The sequence below is a fragment of the Neopsephotus bourkii genome, unplaced genomic scaffold (assembly GCF_033783945.1).
Source record: "Neopsephotus bourkii isolate Nb327-2 ecotype Australia unplaced genomic scaffold, CSIRO-AGI_Nbou_v1 NB_234, whole genome shotgun sequence".
Taxonomy (NCBI): domain Eukaryota; kingdom Metazoa; phylum Chordata; class Aves; order Psittaciformes; family Psittacidae; genus Neopsephotus; species Neopsephotus bourkii.
In genome coordinates, this window is record NW_026900744.1 from 5734769 (window position 1) to 5750511 (window position 15743).

General features: G+C 43.0%; 2 protein-coding genes across 2 annotated transcripts in view; one reads left to right on the plus strand and one right to left on the minus strand.

Annotated features, from left to right (window-relative positions):
* The window catches only part of AKR1A1 (aldo-keto reductase family 1 member A1), a 455840-nt gene that overhangs the window by 400199 nt on the left and 39898 nt on the right, over positions 1-15743 (minus strand). The gene's annotated exons all lie outside the window — the stretch shown is intronic.
* EIF2B3 (eukaryotic translation initiation factor 2B subunit gamma) overlaps positions 1-15743 on the plus strand; it is a 100008-nt gene that overhangs the window by 74472 nt on the left and 9793 nt on the right. Inside the window, exon 11 of the mRNA XM_061344951.1 lies at positions 13822-13925. Within this exon, the coding sequence (XP_061200935.1) occupies positions 13822-13925 (104 nt within the window). The remainder of the gene's footprint in view (positions 1-13821; positions 13926-15743) is intronic.

Genomic DNA, 15743 nt, shown 5'->3' on the forward strand with positions numbered 1-15743 from the left:
TCCATATGAGTTTGTGTGTCATCCTTCAAAGCTTTTTTTTAGTAGCTGTGTCTATGAGTGTACCTGAAATGTTTGAGTCACAAAGCATATTTTCAAGTGGTACACTTACCAATTAGAAACGTTCTTTGAACATTACAGCTTTACCCAAAATGTCATATTCTTTGGCCCTTTTTTGTCATCTTGCAGCTTTCCTTTACCATGGCGTATGCTGAGTAATAGGATAAACTAATAAAGTTTTCAAATAAAGTGTCTGCCAGCTAGCAGAGGTTTCCCATGCATTAAAGACACTAAATAGGTAGCCTTGAGCTGTACATTTCCAAATGTGGGAAAAGTGGCCTATCTGTAATTGTTGATGTCTGCGTGCCCCCATCTTTCCATACATCCTGGCTTCCTGTGGATGTCAGTGGAAAGGAAACTGCTGATTGAGTCTGTGCAGGCCTCTATAAATTCCCTGCTCCTTCATGGCTTGAGGTTTGCTTAGGGCCTCAGGAAGAGGGCCAAACTCTTAAAAAATGCCAAGTTGGCTCTGAAAGTTGCATATCTGAAAAACAAAAAACCCCAAAGGATGTGGGGTCTATGGAGGATACTACTGTTACATAACTAAATTACAGGTAAGTATGGTACCTAACTGCCAAGTGTTTGTCTTTAATAGAAATCCACAGTAATTTCAAGCACATCATAAATCAGAATTCCATTGAGTATAGAAAATAGCTGGTTTCCAGTTCAATCACAAATGGGTCCAGTATGGCAGTATCACAGGCACTGCTGTCATTAGAAGTACCAGAACTTCTCTTGTTTGATCCTGAGACCCTCTGTCATTTTGATTAATGAATTAATGCCATGGTCATAATTATATGGTTTTGCGTATGAGGTGAGGGGCTCTACCATTAAATCACAGAGGCAGCGAAGTGTATAAATAGTGCTGTTTTTATGGAGAGTCCCAAATCAGATTGATTGCATGCACTGGTATATAGCATTATTCTCTTCTAAGCCCTAAATCAAGCTCAGAGTCATTATCTTAAGCATTCCACAGAATTCCACAAGCATCATAAAGGTGATACATTATTTTTTAAAGAGGGATAAACTATCTTTTGGGGTAACTTGTGAATTTCTGGAAAACAGTGTCATCCCTAGTCACTGTCAGTGAAAACAACATAGCCACCATTGAATGAAAAACCTCACCAGGGGTGAGGTACCAGGGGTTTACCCCTTTCAGCTTCTCTAGGGTTACTGCACACTGATGCACTGAAGTCAAATTAATAATTACTCCTCTCCAGCCAGAATTAAGATCATAGAGCTTTATTTCAAAGCATACAGTAATTCATACTGTGTAGATCTGGACAGACACCGAGCTGATAAAGTATTTCTTATTGCATCATGGTAAACCCTAAGATTAGAGGGCTATGAAGTCAGTCATACACAGATAGTGAGATAAAGGAAGTACTCTAGCTGCTGAGTTTTGTTGAAAGAAGTCTTGCTTGAAAGTTAGTGAAGAATTTCTATGTATTTTGATGCTCTTTCATTACTTGGATTAAATCTGATAGGTGTTTGTTCAAATGCTGGTGATCCTTAGGCATGTTGATGGATCCATTTGCCACAGGTGGATAAATTATATGTGAAACATCTCTTTTCCCAAGTGTCTCTAAAATGACTCAGGTTTTATCTCATCACCACTTTCAGAAAACATCTTGGGTTTTAAAGTCAGTGTATGTTGGCTGATATGGGTCAAAATGAGCATAGTAAAGTGCCTTGACAGATCTAATTCACTTTCTGTTGCATAGCAAGTCTGACAAGTAAGCCAATTTTAACACCATCTAAGGTATTGTATATTGGAAACTTGTGGAATCGCACTGTGTCATTTAAAGAATATACATTTAAAGCTGACATGAGCAGCTTCACCAAAGTAATGAACTATTAATGCCCTAGTCAAATGTGAGTGGTAAGTGAAGGCTAGTCGCGGTAGTGTTCATTGCAGTAACACCAACGTGAAGCGGGCTTAGAAGACTGCAGTAGGGCACATATAGAAAAGACAAAGCTGTTTAGAGAAGAAAGATTGAGTGAATCATTTCTGAAAACCAGGAGAGTGGAAACAAACAAATGCACAAATTGCTCTGCAATCTAAGTTTATTTATCAAGAGCTACGATTATACATGGCACTGCCTTGGTAATTCCCTTGCCACTTACATCACCTCTAGCTTCTCTGGGCTGAATCTTGCCTGTCTGTGTGTTTGTTTGGTTTGCCCCATTTCAGCTGCAGAAGCGATCAGCAGCTTCGGTTTACTACGTCAATATAGAAAAACAAAGCTGAACAACAAAACAAAACAGATTAAAAAGATTTATTTCATTATGGTCTTCCTGTAATGTGATTTGAGGATCCTGTGACATAGTTCCTGAGCCTTCAAGATCCACAAATTACATCTCCAAACCAGAAAAAAGTTTTGAATAGCCTCACCACATTAGATACCAGCTTCCAAAATGGAGAAGTAGATTATTTCTGCGCAGATGGGTACACCACAAGGTGCTTAGAACAACACTAGGTTCCTATTGTTAGGCTGTGGTTGGCTCATAATTGGAGAAACAGAGGTTATGACCTAGATGATTATGACCTTTCCCAGCTGAATGGATCAAGAAACTGGGGTTAGCTTGGACAGTGCCATTGCATACTGTTTGCAAAGTATGATCCATCCTCCAGCAATGGCTGGTGCATTTGATGCTCTGGAGGACCAGTAGAAGGTTCTTTTTTGTTTTCCCTGGTGTGTAGGGTCTCTGTTACATTATACATGTCTCCTGTGAGGTGATTCAAGTAGATATGAATCCCCCTTAGAAGAGATTACAGAGGATTAAAGAAGTTAGTAACATGGGCAAAATAATTGCTAGTCCTTTCTTAATGTGTTTCCCACTGTGCAGCTAATTCTTCCATCAATGAGATAATAAAATAGTGAAGATTACATACGTGCTGAATGATGGACATACTTGACCAAGCTGGGAGGGATGTAATTTATACAACAGCCCAAGCGCTGAGAGATGCTGACTGCCTAGGTGACAGCCTGCAGCAGGGAAAGGGTTCTTGTTTCTCCCTGGATGACTCCCCAGAGCCCAGTGACAAATGACTGCACTGAGTTACATAGCTGGAGAAAATCTACTAATGGAGCTGAAGTTATTGGTCACTTGAAAACTTTGTATATCTCAATGCTCCTGCAGTAGCTGTACGTCTCTTCAGTCTCTAGAGTAGCTTGAGTCTGCCCCTTTTCTTTGTTCTGTTTGCATTAAGGGTGGTGCAGTGCAACAGAGCCACTGGATTGAGTGTCACTGGTGCAGGAGTTCCCTCATTAAAGCTCACTTGCAATCTGTAACACTGGCAGACTGACTGAAGTAGGGAGATCATGCCATTTGCAAATGAAAAGTGATATCTGGTAGATTTACTCCTCCAGGGAGCAAGACTGGCAAACTGTTACACCAGACAAGGAGACGGCTGAGGTACTCAACAACTTGTGCCTCAGTCTTCACTGGCAGTCTCTCTTCCCACACTTTTTGAGTAGATGGGTGGCAAGACAGGGACTAGGGGATCAGAGTCACTCCTTACTGTGAAAGAAGATTAGGTTCGTGACCACCTACAGAACCTGAAAAGAAGTCTATGGGACCTTGTAAGATGCATCCTGGAGTCCTGAGGACAAGGAATAATGGTTTTACACTAAACAAGGGTAGATTTAGACCAGACATAAGGAAGAAATTCTTTACAATATGGGTGGTGAAACACTGGACTGGGTTTCCCAGAGCCATGGTAGATGCCCCATCCTTGGAACCATTCAAGGTCAGGCTGGACGGGGCTCTGAGCAACCTGATGTAGTTGAAGATGTCTCTGTTCATTGCAGGGGGTTGGACTGGACTAGATGACCTTTAAAGGTCACTTCCAACCTGAACTGTGCTGTGATTCTAACTCTACCCTGATCCCTTCATAGAACAGAAATAACTGTTCTTGGGTTTCGCAATGAATTATGCTGACCTGAGCATGGTGACTGTGATTCATTTGATATACTCAGGCACATTTAGCTTCCTGGAAATGAAACCTAGATAATGGATGGATGAATTTAGTTACAGATTCCTGGTTTTGCTTTTGTTTTAGAAATTGGTGGTTGGTTTGGTTTTTGTTGTGGTTTGGGTTGGTTTGGTGTTTTTTTTTCTGAACATCAGCTTTATTTTACCAGTTTTGTGGTTTTACTTTGCTAACTTCTGGCAGCAGGAACATCTAATTGCTCAGATCATACAGGACCTTGTGCTGAAGTGCTCTGAGCATTACAAGTAATATTAACAGGAAAAGCGTGTTGAATTCTTTATTCCATCCCTGCAGATAAAGATTTTGAAATCTCTTGTTTGTTAGTAAGACTATCCCAGTGTATACACTTACTGAAAGGATTTTAGCCATTTTGTCGTGCATAGTATATCCTTTTTCCTTGGTTGTGGAAAATGAATGTTCCCTGGGAAAGATTCAAGACATGGAACTATAGTAGAGGAAGGATTTTTGGGCTACTTAGAGGTCATTGAAGAGGAAAGCATGAAAAGCTCAGATAAATATTGAGTCCACAGTAACCCATGCTTTGAAATGGTCTTGCTGACATGCTGGTAATCAGTACAGTAGGGGCTCTGTGGCAAATTTAGTCTCCAAAATGAAGTATTTTGCTGCTTTTGTTCCTTCATGGAAATACAGGAAAGCCTTATGTTTCAAATGATGTTTTAATGGAAATCATCAATAGGCTGTCATGGTTATCAGAGGGGTGACAGCAAAATGCAGACAGCCCAAGGTCTGCATCAAGATTTCACCTCCATTGCTGGGAAGTACCAGATCTACACAGGGTAACCAAGGGAGCTCAACCTGTCTCACCTGTAATTTCATCAGAAAAACTGCTCGTTTTTTGGTTTTGGATGGTGGAAAAGACAAATGAAATGTCCGGTCACCTGCTTGCACAGGCCAGAGAATTTTAGTCACCACCTGCTGATGATCTGCATTTGAAAGTTCAGGGTCAATTGACCCCCTCATGTTCGTTTTAGTCCCCTGTTTCCATTTGTAATATATAGACACGCAGCTATGTTCCTGAGTGTTTTACACTCTGCAGTCAAAGATGCTCTGTGTGGCACAGGGGCTTGCCAGCACAGGTATAGTTTGTGGGATGTAGAATCACAAGCTCTGACAGGCAGGTACTGCCTGCCGCTGGTATTTACGTTGCTGACATTTAACAGTTCTCTGGCTGAAACTCTGCAAGGTTCCCCCTTGCAGGTACACACCAGTGTCTTTATCCTGGTGTCCATCATGTGGATATACTTTGATGCGATGTCTCAATAGATTATTCACTTTTGATCTCCCCAGGCTGTATCCCAAACTGGGAATAGCAGTGAGAGAAGGAGAGGATGTCCTTCTAGGAAGGAGTTTGCAGCAGACAATTGCCAGATTGCCCAGTGCAGTGGGCAGTCTCATTTCAGGATCTAAGGCCAGGACCGCAGATGTGACAGAGGTTATCATATGTCTGTGTGTGTGCAGGGGCAGGAACTATTGAATGATAACCTTGTCTCCTTATTGTGTCTTTAAAGCTTACAGCATGTTGTTGAAACTCCATAAAAACATACTACCCAGGAAGAACTGCTGAAATTCCCCATATGGCACACTGCTGTGGTTACCTTTTGGAAAGGGAAGGAGTTAAAAAGACAAGCAGATACTTTTCAGGTCAGGCTGCACGTGATGGCCGAGTGTGGCAACATCAGGGAACTTGGAATGCAAGGGAGCTGACACCAAGCACTGTGGGTTACAAAAGCTGTAGGGAGGTGATGTGGCTATTGAGGATAGAGGGGAAGTAAGATAAGTCCCATGGATGCAGTAAACTGTGGGGAGTTCTGACTCCCTAGGCAGAAAAAATAGGCTGGATTAACAATTTCTAGAGGAAGGACTGGCACCAGAAATGTTACGTCAGCCAAAACTAGCATCTTCTGTGTTCAGTCATATGAAGACAAGTGAGCCATGTTTTGGGTTTGTTAAAGGTGTTCTGGCTACCTGCATAAAGTAGATGGCACATATGTTGTAATGTTGTTCCTCAGTGAGGGGACTGGCGAGAGGCCACGTGTGACTGGGTAAAGGCTACTCTGGGTTGCCACATGTCTCCAATTTATTGCTACTTTCTATGAAAAAATGTACAAAGGATGAAAACAACAAGCAAGCCGAGCTGGACTGACTACTAACTGCAGATTGATTGTGAAGTTTATTGGCTGTTTCCTCAATAGTGCCAAATCAGCACCTGATGTAGGAACAGTCAGCGGCTTGAAGAAAGGTGTAATTAAAACCAGGGTGGAATTGAGCATTTATAGGGGTTCAGTGCATAAGTAGTCTTTTTCCCCTTGGATAATGGCAGTACAAGGGAATAATCCTATTGCCAAGGCAACATTTGTTGAAATTGTAAAATATATTTTACAGTACAGTCCCTCATGAGAAGGAATGAGGTTAAGTTCTTTCCAGCACCATAGCTTGCAAAACTGGAAATAAACATTTGCTTGTGCTGGGATTCCCAAACATTTTGTATCTTGAACCATTTTTTTAAGATGGCTGTTATCTTCTGGACACTTTGTCTCCCACCACCAGTTGCTCCTGAACTATCTAGCCCTAGAAAGAAGAATGAGGTTAGAATAGGTTTAGCAGAAAGCACATGGAAAATGAGAATCTGATTCTAAAAAAGCACGTGCTCAGCTTAAATATATGGATAAAGTGTATATATGAATAAAGTATATCATGGATATGGTTAAACAAGAATGTATGAAGAAAGCTAGGCATAGTCCTTGACTGTAAAAAGGGCTTACTCCTCTTGGTGATGTAGCAGTTACATCCTGTCCTTTCTGTCACACCTCTCGCTTTTAAACTGTAAACATTTTTGGTCAGGAACCATAGTTTTCATTGTACTGTTTAATTCAATGCACATGCTGTGTAAGATACTGAAGAGAGACTACCCCTGGCCATCAGAGTTTGCTTTCAGGAAGATAAATGGAAGAAGAGAGGGCAGACTAGGAAACCACTGAGCAGGAAGGGTTGAGCTACTTGCAGGGATGGTTTTCAGTGACTTTCAACTGAAGTCAAATTCTACTGTATCTAATATATGTAGGATATGTCTCATATAGTACCTGTTATCTTGTGAACGTCTGAACCATTATTACTAGCAGCTCCTCAAAAACCCCCAATGTTTTCTTCTGGCTAGCTTCCTGGTACATCAGTCTGTCTTAAATAAATCACCTGTTCTTTAATCTCAGATGCAGATGTTTCCCAGATAGCGGAGGGAGCTCTTCCCAATTTTCCAAACATCTTGTACATCAAATGTTGAACTTAAAACACAGGTCAGCTCTGAAAAGTGGCATTTTAAAACATCGCTCATTCTGCTGATCTGCTTCTTCAGGTGGCCAGTGGTACATCTGACTTTGGGGCTATAAATAAGCTTCTGCCTCCTGGTAGCCACATGGGTCTAATCAAAGCATATGGAGATTTTTCACAAGAACCGTTTGCTGTTGGGTTTTTGTGGGAATTCGGGTTTGACTGTCTCTGGTGCTCTTGAAAATCTTCCCCAACCTGGGTATGGAAAAGGAAGAAATGGTCACATTGTGCCAGGTTTGTGCTTGTAAGTTCCTAAGGGGACTGTGGGGTTGAACAAATTCCGCTTGGCTCTAAGAAGCCAGGCTCAGTTTGTAACTGACATTTAGAAAACCCTTTTCCTTGTCAACCTAGCAACATATGGTGCAGAAGCTGATTTAACCAATAATGTCCTATGGAGGGCTATAGGTCTTAACCCAGAATTGCCCTTGGAAAACCCCAGATAACGTGCCTTTCTGCTGTGTGTGCCAGTTACTCTGCTCAGTCTGACTGTGCCAGCTAGCAAGAACGTAAAGCAAACCCAGAGATGGGAGTAAGTATGTAGTTTTTCTGCTTTGTTACCTTCACATAGACAGCAATAGCTTTTCCCAGTCATCAGCTGAGTGTAAAACTATGCACAACATGGTTCTCCCACTCTGCAAGTGAGAATCCAGAGGGAGGTCAGTTTCCCTGTGTGGGGGGTTTCCTGGTGTCAAACTCCTTGCAGCGTGCATTTGCTGGAGTGTGCAAACCCGAGCTTGCAGCTACATAAAAGGCCGCCAATTTGTTTGTTCCAAGATCAGCTGGATTTAACTGAAGTTTCAGAGGTGAGGCACAACCTTCCAGGCGACCTCCCCCAGCAGCCCAAGTTTCACTTAATAAAACACATTAAGGTAGGTTTGAGGCAATCCTGTAAGGTCAGTTGAACTTTCACTGGAAAATACGAGTGCTGGCAAGTATATGCAATATGTAATGCAAAATGTTTAGGGTGTGGGGAAGAAGCGTAAAGGAGCCATACCACAGTGATGAGCTTGGCTAGAAAAGAGACATGAAACAAGTTCCTTAGTGAAAACACCCTCAGAGAGGGGTGAAGAATTTAGGGGGGTTGGTAGAATGATTTTGTTACCCCCAAGGGGAAAAACAGGAGATCAAAGCCCAAATTCACTTAAGAATGCTTGCTTTGAAATGTATCTATAAATTATAGCACGTACTGCTGGCACCTATTGTAGTCTTTGGTATTCACTTGAGTGTATATCATGAGATTCACAGTGCCCTCTGTTCACGCGGAAAACTGCGTTGGTATAAAAATATATTGGTGTGTAAAGCATATTGGTGAAGGCAACATTTCAGGTTCTCAGGTTTCCTAGTAGTGTTTTTGGCTCTTCCCTGTTTTCCCGTGGTCTTTGTGCCTCACTCCTGTGACCGTGTGTCCCAGTCACTGACTCACTAGCTAACGGGATTCCTTGAGGGATTGCTCATAGGGTTTAGAGCTCTACCCTTCTCCTTGCCCACCTCTCAGTGTTACTAAGGTGCCTGTTGTAGTTGTTATCTTCTTGGTCAGGGCAGAATGGGATGTTGCTCCCAGGGGAATCCACAGCTGTTACCCCTCAGTCAGCAAAGTAGCTGCCGAGGCATGTCACCCTTTGCTTTTAACTCCTGAATCAGTCTCTCCATTCCGTACCTCATCTGGAGGAGCAAGAAACCTGGCTTCTTGGCATGGCATAGCAGTACCAACAGGCTGTCCTAAGCTCTGTGCTCCAGGCTCGCTCTTCCTCGTGAGTGTATAGTTTTAAGCATTGCATTTTAGACACCTCATTTGCTTTGCTGCCCAACAAAGATTATGTCAGGGTTTTGGCACAATTGGATTAAACTAGCAGTCCTGGATAACTTCCACTGGCATTTCAGGAGATTTGCTGTAAGGCAAACCTGTGACATTCATACCTTCCTAAGCTTGCACAACTAGGGCGAGTGCTGCAGCTGAGGTCTTGACCTCAGTTACTTAAGCCCCTTTCTCCCAGGAGCGTTCATCACTTTAATCACAGAGTCCTAAATAATCAGTGGGTAGCCTGTAATTAGGGGGTTGTGTCTTGGACTCCTGCAGCCTGCTCCCGGTGTGCTGAGCGCTGCGTATTTTGATTTCCCGTTCCCGCAAAGGATGTTTGATCTCAGATTTACACTTTAGAAAATTAAGAAGGGTACAGCACCTCAGTCCCCTGGCAGTCTTCCTGCTTTCAGTGGTAGGTGCCTTGCTTCTCCTAAGTATCGCAGTGCTGCGGCAATTGACATACTTGATTTAAGGGTTTGATTTATAGACCGATACGCAGGCTGAAAGTCAGCAGTTCCAGGGCTGCATAAATCAGCCTGTCTCTGGGACTAATACTTCCTTATTTATAATGTCGATAGGAGATGGAATTCTTTCTCAGTTCTTTACATTTCTTTCAGATGTAATCGACCACCCTGTCCTTTGGTTTAAAGCTATGTGACTTTGCCACAAACAGAGGGAGGGAGAAGTAAGCCGAGTCGAGGAATTGCTGTGCTATAAAAGCTCCATATTGTATGCTCTTGGACTTTGCTTTCTCCCAGCTTCCTTCAAGCCCACACAAGAGATGGACTTGAGGTTTTTTTGGCTTTCTTCCCCTCCCCCCTCCCTCCCTCCATAGGCTGACCTTTTAGAAAAATAAATAAAAGATAAAGAAGGACCTGGAATGTTGCAGAATGTGTGTACATTTTGCTCTCTGTTGTTTTCTGCTGGGATTAGTTGTTTACAATGGGGGAAGAGAGGGAGGGCAGAGGAAGGGAGGTCTGTGGCCTTAACTGAAATTAGTGGCATTTCAGAGTGATCTTGTTAGGTGGTCTGCAGTTTAAAGACCTAAATCCTTGTAATCCCCCCATGCCTCCTTGGCCACTACTCCTTTTGCTCTTGTTCTCTCACTTCCAAAGAAAAAAACCCACCCCAAAGCCAGCCTCTCTGTAAGACACACACACGTACGTGTGCGCAGACACAGACGTACACGCATATGCTTCCATTCGCACGTTGTACCTGTATTATAAATTAATGTCTTAGCTACATCTGTTCCCACTACAGGACTGGGCTTGTAAAATGCTCTCTGCAGAATGCAGGCGCACACCGAATATATTTTTATTTATTTTCCCAAAAACACCCAGCTGCCAGGCTTTCAGTTTGTGATTACACTTACAACAAATTCAAATTGAAATTTCGGCCATAAATCAAACGCCCCAAATTAGTTCCTCTTGTGGGTTTGAACATGCTCTTTGGATTTTAAGGTCAGGAGAGATCCGTTTTCACCGTGCTGAAAAGTTTAAAAATATACTACATTTTCAGGGAGGGGGGCAGAAATATGGTTTGCATTATAAAGCAGTACATCAAATGTGTGTGTATGCACACACACGACAGTGTGGATGGAGCTGGATGCTGTTGGAGCACCTTTGAGGGCTAATAGCACCTAATCGTTAAGCAAGGCAGGAGCCACGGTGGCTGTTTCGCCAAGGAGAATATAGCAGAGCGCCCCAAGATGTGACAGTAACCCTGTAAGAGAATAAAAGTTTATTCCTTACTCTTCAATTTAAAAAAATAGTAAAAATTAAATAAACACACAAAATACTTCTCTTGGCAGGCTTTTATAACATACTTCTTGAAAGAAAAAAAAGGCATTTACAAGTGGTTTCAAAATGGCTGTGTTACATCTGTCAGCGGGTGAAGGGAACACCCACAAATTGTGTTTTTATCTCTTGAAGTTTTGTTCCACTTGAGCAATAAAAGCCGGATTCGCTGCTGGTTTGTGTGATTGGGGTAATCTGAGCATCCAGTATGGTTTTAAAACTCCTGCAGTTGGTTGGGTTTATAAATTTTGAGAAACTCCCAGGGTGGTGGAGTTCTTGGGTTTTGTTTTACCTTGGCACTAGGGAAGGGTTGGTTTGCAAACACCTGGCACAGACAAGTTCATCTTGGTTCCCTGGCCTGTCCCTCCCAGCAAATGGTTTGGCAGGAACCTCCCTTATCTTTGATGTTAATGTCATCAGCAGTTTCTTGGTTACAATGCTAGTTGAAAACCTATCCCCAAGTAGGCTCTGAACACACATGCAGTATTCTCCAGCTCGAACTCCAACAGCTTAAATCTCCTCTCTGTTGGGGAATATCCTCCTGCACGAGGATAATGCTGAGAGGTGGAGTGCACTCACAGCTGCTCTCATGCTCAGAAGCTGTGATAGATGGTGGGAACCTAGAATTTTGCAGGGGAAAGCTCTCATCCGCCTGGCTCAGGAGGAGGGAGGTGTTTTGGAGTGTGCATTTTGGATGGGAGCCATTTCAGTGGGAAGTGAGCAACCTCTCCCGTCACCCTCACTGGTCCTGCTGAAAGCCAGGTCAGGATGGCAGTGGTGGGCAGTCCTTCCTCCCTAGAGGAAGACAGAGTTGCTCTCAGTGATTGCTCTTGCGCAAGACGATGGCCTGAGCTGCTGCGCGGGCACATGAAGCTATTGGAAAGGAAGCAGATCGTGACAGTGTGAGAGCAAAGACAGGCAGGGGTCTGCTGTGTATCTTTGCCGCTTTTTATCTTATTAACATGTTAGTAAAAACCTTGCCAAGGCAACCTGAGCTGGGTACTAGTGGAATAATTGCTCACGTTGCCTCCTTATAGGTCAGAGGAGGGGGAGTTTAAGTGAGTTAAAAGAATAATTGTTCAGAGGGGACAGTCTGTTCAAGGGGGGTCGTAACTGCTAACCACTGCGACTGAGGTCCGGTTTTATTGCTTTTACTCCTGCAGAATTAATGCTGGTTTTGTGGGGCAGATGGTTTCTGCTCTGACTCACACAAGCAACAGAATCGTAATATGTTTAATGGCACATTCTGTACGCTAGATAATAATGATGTGTGAGCAGGAAAATGCTAGGAATTAATTTTAGGATCAGCAGTCTGGAGTGAGGAGTGATGTTTCTCTCTTCTCCTAAGGACCATGGCTGGCTAGCTCTCCAGTACAGAATGGAGGCTCAGGGCTTCGACCTGATACCAAAACTCCTCTATGCTGTTAATTCAGACTCCAGGGTATCAATTCTGGTCATGGGGCAGCCTGACGGTGTGGTGCAGCTGTGTTTCACTAGTGCAATGAGTAGTGGTGTTGCTTGTGACCAAGATGGGGAATGATTGCAGGTCATTGAACTGTGGCACCCCCCATACAGAAATTCATGACTAGATCAGCTGTTCAACTGAGGATAGCAAGAATATTCACAATTGTTGTAATTAATATTAGCAGAAATACGGGGGACAATATATGAAATGCCGTGCTTCACAGCAGGGTTAATATGGGGAAGCAGATGACCTGCATCTCCCTAGGTTACAGATCTTCCTTACACTTTCTTCCCAATCAGCTGGTATGTCAGACTTAGTATTTTTAGACACTTCTTAGCTTGGTGCCTTCAAATTTTGTGTCTTTCGATGACAGTTTGTCCTCTTGCTTATCTTTGCACATGTGAAAATAAGGAAACAAATAATCTGCATCATAGCTTGTTTTTTCTCTGTAGCTTTGGAAGGAATTTATCAGTACTTGTGGTGCTCAGTGAAGAGCATTTCAGGACACATCACTGACACTAGTAAAGATTCACAACTTCCATTTTACTGCATCAAGGGGCTCAGACCAAACTCACTGAGCATCTCTCAACAGGGGAGTTACAAAGCCAGCACTTGGACTCTGAATTTCTTTCCTATCTGGACAATCAGATCAGCAGATTTGAAAGCTGGTTATCACAGATACAAACATATTTTGGAAGAAGGTGATTTTTGGTGAAGTTCCATCCTGTGTAGTGTTTCAGATGTCAAAGACATCTGAGCGTGAAGTAGAGCAGGTCCAGTGTGGGTTACATTGGTTCAGTGCAGAGTAATCATGTTTGGGTGTTTGAATGCAGCATGAACAAAGGCAACCAGCTGAGGTATTAAACTGTCCCTTCTCCCAAACCTTACTTAGTGCCTGGCAAGCTGGAACATAGGAAACTTCTCAGGAAAATACAGAGGGAAGGACTGGGCTCCTCTTTTGAACTGGGGAGCTGAGCAGAGAACCCACTGCTGTAGTTACCCAGACTGTCTGTGGAAAACACAAGACCTGATCCAGGCCCCAACTCCCAAGCCAGCGTCTTGTCCATGAAATCCTCTGTCAGTGTCTATTCTGTTAAGCAAATGTAGAGGAAAGCTGTTCTAACAGGAGGGAAAACTGGAAACCCTTTTTTGTGGACCCATTCTGACAGCTGGCATTTAATTTTTTCCAGCAACTGGGTGTGAGGATCAGGAAAAGAATAGTGGAGTTCCTGAAAAAAGAGAGAACTGAACCTGCTTACAGGATCAGGTAGCAGGCTCATTAGATACGCCGGTGGATACCTTTGTTTTGTACCTGTCATTTTAAATTACTTTCTTGCTTTATTTTGTGTTTGTCTTGTAGGTGCTGTCTTCAGGGCAGTGTCATTTGTCATAACGCCATAATAGAGAAGGGTGCAGACATCAAAGACTGTTTGATTGGAAGCGATCAGAGGCTGGAAACCAAAGGTAAGCAATGGAGCTGTATTTACAGTGCATTTGTAATCACTTTCAGAAGTTCTTCCTTGAGGCTTTACTCCTGCTTCTTCATGAAGTGCCAGTAAACAGTGGCAGTTCTTCAGTGTAGTGTCCTGTAATATTGGGATTTGCTTTTCATGGAAGGTACAGCTTCTGGCCATAAGAATAGTTCAGGAACTTGCTCCTCTGAAGTTGGCAGAAAAGGTTTGTTGTTGTTACAAAGAAAGATTGGGTGCTAAGACAGTCTTTTCCCAGAGACCACAATTAGATCAGCCTGGAGTTGTCCTCAGCAAAAGGAGCGGTTACTTTGACTAGTAATCTTCATCAGTCAGATTACTGATTGCACACACATCCTTGTCTGTAGATGCTACCAACCCACAATGCCAGCATGCTCCTATTCACCTTGCTCCAAGCAAGAGCTCGAGATGGAATATCATACTAGGAGCTGCTGTGCTCACTACTAAATACAAGGGCAGCTATGTTCAGATCTGCTTTACTGCTGTGACATGCTGTTCTGGGACTTCAGAGAGATTACAACTACGTGGCACTCATTTGGGCAAATTTAAGCCATCCGCTGGAAGTGCACATGGGGAGGGCTCGGTGGTAACCGCCTGAGTGGAACTGTTGATTTCCTGCCCTAAGAGATAATGGGCAGGAAATGGCTGTCTCAGTGACTGCATCCCAAGCAGAGGGCTTTTAATGAATATTTATTGTTGGGGTTTGGCAGATCCCCACTCTAGGGTGTGGACTGAGGACAAAAGTGAGTTCCTTTTCAGACTCCATGTGAAGTTATTTACTCAGATCAGGATTTGTTTGCTTGCTTTGTCTTTATGGGTGGATTCTCAATTGTAAGTGTTGCGGTACAGAGCAGGGTTTGCATTTAATGTAGTATAAAGTAGCCTACTGTCAGTTATGCATGTGGCAAATTTTCCTTTAAATTGAAACTAAAAGTGAAAAAGACTCCTGAAAACAATGTATTGATTTTGCAGTTGCACGTCTCTGATACTGTAGGAAACACGCAGTGAGTGTTCTGTGCACTGTGGTCTTGGTTCCTGTATGCCAGAGTCTTTGCCTACTCGTGGCTTTGCCCATCACATCAGTCTAAATCAGTGGCATTTGCAGTGTTTATTGCCCCCCTATCAGTGAAGATTTGCATTATTTTTGATGCCTGAACATAGAATCATAGAATCAAAGGCCTTTATGATCAGTGAGTCCAACCATTAACCTACTACTGCCACACTACCAAGTCCACCACTAAACCACGTCCCTAAGCGCCACATGGGCATGAATCACTGGGAGAGCTGAATCAGCTCATGTTTGGTTGTTAACCTGCAGCGTGAACTATGAGGAGACGGAGTGTAGCTTTAGCTATTTAGGAAATAGGAGTATGTGTGATTTCCTTCACAGATTATATCAAACAGAATATCACCCTTTGACCTTGCTCACACCAGTAGTCTCTTCCAGGGTGCAGATCCTAGTCTGGTTGATTTTAGAATGGAAATCATTCATTCTTCTTGATTGTCCTTGTCTGAATATTTTTCAGGGTCTGCAGATGTATTTGCAGGGAGAGTAACAGAGCTATAACCTGTGGTTCGTTTGCCTGTTTTTGTAGTCTATTGCCTGCTCACCTCTCCAGAGCTTAAACCCACTTCTTAATGAGTCTGTGGGCCCTCTAGTTAAACTGTTCAGAAACCTATGACTGACGTTAGCAAAGACACACTCAGGTAGATCATGAATACACCATTATGCTGAGCAAGAAAAAATAATGAAGGCTCAGTTCATTTCCCTGCCTCAGTTTCCTAACCATTC